Raw genomic sequence first — 10000 nt, 5'->3', positions numbered from 1 at the left:
TGATGCGAAAACCTATATGACTGTTTTTTGTTATTTTTCTCTCTGTTAATTCACCAGTGGCTATGTAACATGTGTTATACCTTATAGGTTCCAGCGACTAAATATTTTCCCCCGGTGCAACCATAGACATGTACGTCATCATGATCTCCCCTTAATTTGACCGTTATTTTGGCTGTCTTAGTGAAATGGTAAGATATATCTCTATGTTTTTTACATGTAAGTGTTCGGAAAAAATACAGTTATAGCAGTTATGTACAAAAATAAGCAGCATATGCTCTTTTCGCCAAAGTAAAGTCCTTTTTTCTTCTGGTTTCTTATATGTGTCACAGCACACCGCAAGCTTTTAGGCGAATAGCAAGTGAGTGGTATATATATATCATCAATTTTATAGTAGGTAACGGTGTAAATTACTTGCCATGTTCATGTCCATTATACGTTTTCCATATTCCATATGTGTCATTTAATTGTGTGTTGCTTGATGCCATGTAGTGTGTGTGTGTGTACATGACTTTAAATAAGCATGGATGGATGTGTGCACTCGATTGTGTGTGTGAACCATGTATATATTTTCTGTTGTCAATGTTGTCAATTACATATGTTATACTATGCGTTTGAATCATTAAGTATTTTAGACGTCATACTTTTTTTCGTATCTTCACGATGGCTTTTTACCCGTTTAAATTTTAATGCTTCCAACTTTCAAAGCGCTGCACGGCTGGGAAGAGATGCGCACTTTTATCACTGTTGTTCATGTAGACGTAATCATGGATTCATGCAAACGTCATACCTGCTGTATTTTATTTTGTTTGTTTGTATAGTCGCGTGCGGTCGCGCAGTCTTTTTGGTCAGTTCCGATTACCTCCCATTGATGCGAAAACCTATATGACTGTTTTTTGTTATTTTTCTCTCTGTTAATTCACCAGTGGCTATGTAACATGTGTTACAGAATTGCACCGGTGTAAGGGTTAACATTTTATTTTTCACCAAGAGAATATAATTCATTATATGCGGGATAATGTGCGGGGGGGGGGGGGGGGGGGGGGGGGGGGGGGGGGGGGGTGCAAACAACATTTTCACAAGCACATAACCAACAAAATGACATCGCATGCGCAGCACACAAAGTGCGTAGCACGGGTACCACTAGTGATTTGTATTTAACAAAGAGAGAACACGAGTATTTAAGGGGCCAAAGTGAGACCTGCACACACACACACATTCAAACGCGCACACACACACACACTGACACACACTCAAACGCGCGCACACACACACACACACACACACACACACACACACACACACACACACACACACACATATTTTTTTGTTATGATTTCTAAAGGAGCATAATTATGTAACACAAATAATTTATCGCTTGTGGGACTGTAAAGATCAGTTGACCTTGTTCAAATAACCTAAAAATTCAGCTTAAATATCGACCTGGAATACGAAGGCGTGGGGAATGTGATAATCTGAGGCCATTTGTCGTGCATCAAATGTGACAATTACTGTCCAACACGGCCCACCACAACTTGAAGGAAAACAGGCACACCGCTGTGCATAATCATACAGACACATGTCTCCTGTCTTGCATTCACGCTGAGAGAGAGAGAGAGAGAGAGAGAGAGAGAGAGAGAGAGAGAGAGAGAGAGAGAGAGAGAGAGAGAGAGAGAGAGAGAGAGAGAGCGAGAGAGAGAGAGAGAGAGAGAGAGAGAGAGAGAGAGAGAGAGAGAGAGAGAATCAGAATCAGAATCAGAATCAGAATGTTTTATTCGCGAAAACACATGTTTATAGCGAAAGGGTGTTGTGGGGTTGGGATGTCGAAGTACAAAGCTTTCTATATACCGAAGCATGCACGATCGCGCAGAGTTCTCGCTACTGGAAGTCCGATAGAGAGTCCACTGCATTTGTCAGAGTCAGGGATACCTTGACTCGCACTGCACACCAATACCATGCATCATAACATCATGATTTGATCAGTCCTTCAGTCTTTTGTTTTCTTCCCTGTGGTGACAGATATTGTGTGACGGCCCTTTTCAGCATTAGAGAACCAAGAATGAAAACATCACGGTGTTTGAAACTGTTCATCCTAAGTAAAAGCGGACTACGCGAGACACTATTCTCAGATCTTCTTCCAGTTCTTCTTTGTACAATTCAGCGTACCGATCTTTGCTGATCGGGGGCAATGTCCGAAGACACGACATGGCATGTTTCTGAATCTTGGTCATGTTGTCTGACTGATCGAAGAACCAGCGTTTACGATCTGTGTTGAAATCATACATGAGCACAACATCATCACTTTTGCAGTACAAACTCTGGGTGCCAATATGTTCTTCAAATACAACAGTATCAAAAGATTCATTTCTTCTTCTATCGCGGAGAAGTCTTTGTTTACGGCGGTCTCTCAGTTCACTAACCAGCAGCTTGATGTGTCCGATGTCAATACCTCTTTCAGACGTTATCTTTTCCATGTGTTCCAGACTCTCACTGTTGTCGTCTGTCTGATTTACCGCACTATCATGCGAACAGTCTTTGGTCTGCCAACCACTTGCGCCCAAACACATGGTGTCGTCTCTATAGACGGATTGCCTATTCCGCGACTCGCGCATGCGCAGTTCACCCCACGCAACCTGCGAGCACCGGTCATTTTCACTGCGATCTGAGAGTACCATGGACCTGAGCGATTTTTCCCTGCAAAAACTACGGCTTTGGAGCCTTGATGCCCTTAAATACTTCCTGAGTGTCAGGAAGCTAAGCGTGGAGGGCGATTTTGAACAACTTGTTGCACGGTGAGTTAAAATTTAAACGTTTGTGTGTCCTTCGAAGTTGATGTCATGCTACAACGTAGTTTTGCAGGGGCCCGGAGCTGTGCTGACGAGCAGCAAGTTCAGTTACTTCAAGTTGTTGTTGTTGCCTGTTTTTTTTTTTCTCTTTCAGCAAATCAGATTTGAAACTTACAAACAGTTAATGATTTTTGCACGGTGATGTGACCTTATTTTCTTATTTATTTTATTTTTTTCCAGTGTGCCAGTTTACTTCATGACATCAGTCAGTACTGAGACTGAAAGTATGTCTCAGTGAGTGTGTGTGTGTTGGGTGTAGGGGAGTGTGGGGGGTATACTTTTTTATTAAAGATCACTATCATCAACTCATTAAATTTGATTATAATTTACATACCTTTTCAGTCAGAGAGGTTTTAAAATAGAGTGGTGAAGGTAACCAGAAGTTGTGTTTCATCTTTAGTGCAAACTCAAACGTCAAGAAGACTAGATCAGTAGATGTTAAAAAAAATAAAAAATTGTAAGACTTAGCTTAAACCAAGAAATACATGGGTCATATTTTTCTGTTTTAGGAGTTGGGCTGCTTTCGAGTCGGACACCCCTATCGACGATGAAGCTGAGGAGAGAGAGAGGCGGCTTCTTGATGAGTACAAGAGGAAGCTGGCTGTTGACGGGGACGTGTATCCTGATCCTGCTACTTTTGAGGATGGGTGGCTGACGGAAGAAACTGGTCGGTTTTCTTGGCCCAGTATTTATATAAGTGACATTAGTGACTACCTGAAGAAGACTGCAGCAAGCAAGACGGACTTGGTTCACAGACTGCTGAACAATTATAAAGAAGGCAAGGCCTATCGCTACTTCAGGTGTGAGTGGGTACGCGAGATACTGTACCACCCAGTGAGGCAGTCAGCACCATGCTGCATTTTGAAGGCTGCTGTCTACCCTTCGATGAGCATCCGGAACAAACCCTACAGAGTCTGGGTGATGGCATCCAAGAAATGTGGGGATTCTGCAGGAGGCGAGATCAAGACTGCACACTGCACCTGTCCTGCAGGGGTGTTGGGGTCCTGTAACCACATTGCAGGCCTCTTGTTCCGTGTGGAGGCTGCAGTGAAATGTGGTGCCACAGACCTGCGGTCAACTGAAAGTCTCTGCAGCTGGGTGACGCCAAGTGGGCCTGTGGCTCGAAAACCCCGCAGATGGCGGGACACCCACGTGGCCTCTGACGTCTATGGACAGAAAACGCCACGGGGGTACAAGGAGAAGGCCAGGCTTGAACGGAAGAAATTTCAGCCGTTCTCACCTGAACACAATGAGATTCTGTCCAACACAACTGCAATGGCTCAGAAACTACAGACTTTGTTTCAGGAGGAGGCGAGTGACAGTGTCTTCATACTGACTAGACTGAAACAGAAACCAGCACAACCAGACAGGCCGACTCTGCCTCAGCCCATAGCTGATCTTGCCGGGGCTTGTGCTACAAAAGAAGAACTGAAGGCAGCTATGTCAGCAACACCAGAAGTGCTAGCGGCGGTGGAGGAGGCGACAAGAAGCCAGGGGGATTGCGCTGAATGGCAGAGACAGCGACAAGGCCGCATCACATCCTCTGTGTTCTATAATGTCCACACAAAGACAGAGACAGCAAAAAAGCAGACTGGCAGTGGCAGACATGAACAGTCAACCTGGCTGGAGGATAAGGTTTTAGGGAGAGGAGCCGCACCACTAACTGTGGCAATGAAGCATGGCCTGTCACTTGAACCTGCAGCAAAACGCAGCTACATGCAGCAGGTCAGCAAAAAACACAAGAAATGGTCTGCACGTGACAGTGGTTTGGTAATCTCCCATGATTTCCCATTCCTCGCCTCAAGCCCTGACCTTCTCACCACATGTGATTGCTGTGGTGAGGGGCTCTGTGAGGTGAAGTGTCCTGAGACAATCAAACACCAAGTGCCAACTGTACAGAACGTTCCATACTTGGAGGAGATTGATGGAAAAATCTCCCTGAAAAAGACCCATACATACTATGGACAAATTCAAGGGCAGATGGCCCTGACCAACCGACCATGTTGTGATCTTTTCATTTTCACAGAGCATGGGAGTTTGATTGTTCCTGTTCCATTTGACGAAGCTTTCTGGCAGAAGATGCTTCCAAATTTGACGTGGTTCTGGGAGAGCCGGGTGGCACCTGCACTTCTTCAACAAAGTCGCCCCGGAAACTGTCCTGGCACCGCGTCATGCAGCTCTGGTCAAATGGAACAGGAACAGTCAAGCTCAGACCATGATTCGCAACGTCCCAGCTCCCCACCTCTTCTCCTGCCAAACATCCCACCCCTGAAACGCAAGCGAGCAACTAGAAAGAACACCAAAGTGTCCAAAAAGGACACTGTCTTGAAAGTCTACCGTTGTGGGGTCTGCTTTAAGGACATTTCTGAAGAACCGGAAGCCTTCTGTGACTTTTCAGTCAAGTGTGACTCCTGCCCAGAGTGGTACCACCTGCAGTGTGTCGGTTTTGTTCAGGGCTCTGAACCAGGGGATGAGGACTGTTGGGATTGCCTGAAATGTACTGATACAGTTTGATATTTCTTTTTATTGTTTATCTGAAGAAATATGTTCTCTGAATGATAACTAGTGCTATTGACTAAATGGATTGAACACTTTTCAGATTTGTTGGTATTACCTCTTCGACTGAATGAAATCTCCAGATTTATAGTCGTATGATTTTAGGTTTTGTTTAATTTCAGGATAAGCATTTTTTATGGTTACTTTGTGACTTTTGTGTTTGTATGCTGTACAGATTATAGTCGCTAGGGAGTCACGTAATGGGATCAATCACTTTGTGGTGGGTGGGTAGTGGGGTGCAAGGGGCAGAAATTGTTAAATATAATGAAGGAAACCTACTGAATTTTTTTACGAGTTCAGCCTCCAAAATAATGTGGAGTATGAACTGTACCCTAAGACACACCTAAAACTAGGAGAACGTTTTACTCAAATATGCCCCGTAACTATGGTAAACAGTCAAAGAGGATGATTGACGACCGCAATCTCAAATGCACAAATCACCCTTCTTTGTTCTTACTGTGTAACGCTAACCGTCAAAACACTTAGATCTGCCTATTTTTAGTTTTTTAGTTAATTTTTTCTTTTCCACACGTTATTTGACCTCCTGAGTCTTATTTTGTGCCGATTTGAGACAGCTTTGTGGCAGGTATTGGGCCTTTAACATACAATTCATACATATTTATGTCTCAAGTGCTCCTTTTTGGGGTCATCAAATAATCATTCAGAGAGCTTTTGTTTTTGTTTGTGTTTAACATTTTCACTTTTTTCCATTTAGTGACTTCATTTGATGTGTCATTCATACTAGGTGACTGAGGTATTTAATAACAAGGGATTGCAAACTTTTGATTTTGTTCATGTATTGAATTGTGTGAATGAACTGTGTGTGTGTGTGCATGGAGGAACTGAAAGTAGAAATAGCATTATACAGCCGAAAACCTGCACTATTACTGTTTGGTTTATGACACTTCTGCGTTTCTGAGCCTTTTACTGTCAGGGTCATCTTATGACAAAACTTTCATCATCTCATCAAAAGACCACCCTTACAGTAAACGGCTCAGCAACACAGCAGTAGCAACCGTATACCACACACTTTTTCATCAATTACCTTGTTCAGCACATCAGTTTATCAGATCAGAAGACGGTGGTAATGAATCAAGACATTTATTGAAACCATCAGTGCAACATGCAAGTTAAAAGGGCACCATCACACTGTGTCTGACATTACAAGACATGCAGAACACCCAAATATTTACACACACACAAAAATCAAAGTTGGCATAATTTCAAAGAAAAACGCTTCTTACACCAGACGATTCAAGCAAACGTGTATCTTGGCAAATGGCTATGATCATATAAAGACAGACACTCTTGAAAGTAAACCAGGCAGAAGTGCACTCAGAAGTACAGGTTTCATTCACTGAAATATTTGGCACATCTAATGACTATTTATTACTCGTAAACAGATGTTCGCAGGAGTGAGTGCAAATTCATGAAAATAACTGAACATATCCTTCTGAGAAAAAACAAAATTTTGCAGCATAAGAATATCAAACACGACACCATCAGTCCTTCATGCAAGAAGCCGGAAGTTATGTGCACAGATAGCACCATCCATAGTTAACATATAAAAAAAATACAGCTTGTGCACACAGCTCCATGCACATAAAAAATCCAAGTTATATACACAGCACCATCCATAGTTCACATAAAAAATGCAAGATATCCACACACACACAGCACCGTCAAGAGTTGGCGTTTAAAAAATCCAAATTATGTACACACAGAACCATCTTGTGTTCACATAAAAAAACATGTATACAAACACAGAATCATCCAGTCTTTATGTAAAAAAAAAAAAAAGTACACACAGCCCCATCCACTGATCTAGTCTTTACGTATAATGACTATAAAACATACATTGTTTGTACACAAAGCACCATCTAACTAGAGTCTATGTAAAACAAAATCAGATCATTGACACAGCAATAAAGAATACAAATTGACTACACACAGCATCACCCCGAACACAGGTACAAAAAGAAAAAAAAAGTAACACAAATCCTTGTCTAAGAATTCAGACTTCACACACAAATTAAATGTAATTACACACACACACATCTGAAGTCCTCATAGCAACAACAAAAAAATCATCTGCAGTCTTGGGTGGTAAGGAAACTAAGAAAGACAAGAAATCCATAATACCAAGACTCCTGAGTCCAGAAATAAAATGAAATCAAGAAATGAATCCACAATATCAACCGAGTTCAGAGCTCACTCTCCTTACCCAGTAGTATCAAGAGCGTGCATCAAAGATTATCTTCCGCAATATTCTGAAATATTTGGCACTTCTAATCCTTCTGAGAATTTTTTTTTTTTTTTTTTTTTTGGCAGCCTGATAAAGTATCAAACACAACACCATCAACAGTTCATGCAAGAAGCCTGAAGTTACGTACACACATAGCACCATCCATAGTTCACATGTATATATAAAAAAAAATTCCAACTTGCGCACACAGCACCATGCACATAAAAATCCAAGTTATATACACAGCATCATCCATAGTTCACGTAAGAAGTGCAAGACATGCACACACAAAGCACCGTCCAGAGTTGGCGTTTAAAAAATCCAAAATATGTACACATAGTATCAAGAGCGTGTATCAAAGATTATCTTCCGCAATATTCCCACAGCTCCTTTCTACAATCTACTGCAGATAGATAGGTCCCTGCAAATTGCACAATGCAGCGCACACAATCACAGCCTCATCCACCAGATCAGCACCAGCCAAGCTGATTTCGTTCTTCAAGAACTTGAAGCACTTCAGGCGTCTTATCACCTGTTCCACCAGGATCCTCAGATTGGCAACTTTCTTGGTCTTTTGCACTGCAGCTGTTGACATCTGTGATTGGCCCCGTCGTCCTGGTGGAATGATCACTCCAAGGGATAACTGTGCACATTCAGCTGCAATGCTGAACCCCTTGTCGGCCATCAAAGATGTATGGGGAGGTAGTTTTTCAAGGAAACCAGAGTCCTTTGTCAGCTCTGTGTCCGAAATCCGCCCCTCGTATACTGCAGACACATAGCAAATGTAACTGTTTGGGCACACACCCACAAGGATCTTCAGCGTGTTGTGGTGCTTATAGTCACTCCACGTTGCAGCCTGAGTAGCCAGATCCTGGGGTGTCTCGATGAACAGCTCCGTGCAATCTACGATTGCCACCAGATTTGTCAGGTCCCTTCCCCTGTAGCGTGCTGGTTTTGTTGCCAGCACAGTCTCCAAATCAGGGATCTGAATCATGTGGCACAGCACTGCTGACAATGCCTTCATCCACGATGTGTACAGCCTCGATGCATGACTCCTTGATACGGCAAACCGGTCCGCCAAGTCTTGAAAATCAAGGCCTAGCCGAAGCCTCATGAGAACCAACACCAGCTCATCGATGCCTCTCAGGAATCGTTTTGGACCAAACTTTGAGGGAGGCTTGCGGAAAACGCGCTTTTTCTTCTCACTTGCTTGACCCTTCCACCTTCTCACCACATACTCTTTGACGCAGTCATGGATAAGCCGAACTAGAGTTTTGCTCTTCAAGCCAGTGTAGTATTTCACATTCTCCGGTGTCAGTACATTTCGAAAAATATTTGGTGGCCTTTTTTTCTGCTTCAGACCAACTTTCAACTTCGGAACATTTTCAGCCTTAGCTTCAGGCTTTGGTAAGGGCGGCAAAGGTGTGGGGGTGCTCACTTGCACATGGGTTCCCTGAGCCAAAACCCTGCGGAGGTTCTCCAACTCCTTCCTCAGTTGAGAACACTGCAAATGAAGAGCAATGATGTCTTTCGCTAGTCGCTGGACTTGCTTAAAAAGCATGTTTGTCACAGACAGAAGCACGAAGACAGTCAGCAGTAAACCGTTGACGCTGGGGGATCTTGCCTGAGTAGTCTGGATCTCGATGACTGGGTCCTCTACATGTTGTGGCTCTGGTATGTCAGGCGGGACCAGGACTCTTTCAATCGTGTTTGTCAGCCCTCCACGTCTGGATCGTTTAGGCAAAGGTGTGAACTCATGCATCAGCACTCTGGAAACCTGTGAAACATACAAAACAGCAAAATACAGCACTGAATTACTCAGGTCATGGATTGTAACCAATCTCAGATAAAGAACAGTGGTTGAACATAAACCCAAGGTTCAGACACATTCATAAACAGAAATTTCTTGTTTAATTTAAACTGAGTTTAAACTTTAATACAGAAGACTTATTCATGGCTATCATTAGTATCAAGAAATCATTTTACAGTTTACACAGAGAAGATTTATCTGACCACCATCAACACACCCCCTTCCCCCCCACACCAAAAAAGTCACAAAACCAAGCACATAAGAAGCATACAACCCCCCCCCCCCAAAAAAAAAAAAAAAAAAAAAATAATAATAATAATAAAAAATAAATAAATAAAATAAAAAAAAATAAATAAAAAAAATACAATATTAAAATGGATAAACACTAGAAAAAAGTAATAACAAAAAATGTATCTGCCGGTTTTCCTGTACTTACAAGGCTGGAATCACATATATATACATATATCTGGTTCATGTACACAAACTGACGATAGATTGTGACTGACCTTTTTGGGAAAATCAGGAAATCCAAGATGTTCTGTTGGG

At 42.5% G+C, this 10000-nt stretch overlaps 2 protein-coding genes across 2 annotated transcripts in view; one reads left to right on the top strand and one right to left on the bottom strand.

Moving 5' to 3' along the window:
• The first annotated feature begins 2569 nt into the window (after positions 1-2569).
• On the top strand, positions 2570-6182 carry LOC138974124 (uncharacterized). Its single transcript, XM_070346815.1, has 2 exons — positions 2570-2789; positions 3353-6182. Exons 1-2 carry the CDS (start codon positions 2608-2610, stop codon positions 5355-5357), a joined length of 2187 nt encoding a protein of 728 aa, XP_070202916.1. The 5' UTR covers positions 2570-2607; the 3' UTR covers positions 5358-6182.
• Positions 6183-6484: 302 nt separating this feature from the next.
• LOC138974125 (uncharacterized) overlaps positions 6485-10000 on the bottom strand; it is a 4498-nt gene continuing 982 nt past the window's right edge. Inside the window, exons 2-3 of the mRNA XM_070346816.1 lie at positions 9961-10000; positions 6485-9421 (exon numbers count right to left, since the gene is read on the bottom strand). The exon at positions 9961-10000 is cut by the window's right edge and continues 168 nt beyond it. Coding sequence (XP_070202917.1) covers positions 8045-9421; positions 9961-10000 — 1417 coding nt within the window. The 3' untranslated portion in view covers positions 6485-8044. The remainder of the gene's footprint in view (positions 9422-9960) is intronic.

This window comes from Littorina saxatilis, linkage group LG8 (genome assembly GCF_037325665.1).
Source record: "Littorina saxatilis isolate snail1 linkage group LG8, US_GU_Lsax_2.0, whole genome shotgun sequence".
NCBI lineage: Eukaryota > Metazoa > Mollusca > Gastropoda > Littorinimorpha > Littorinidae > Littorina > Littorina saxatilis.
The sequence above is the reverse complement of the archived record's forward strand: the minus strand, read 5'-3'. Positions and strand labels throughout refer to the sequence as shown.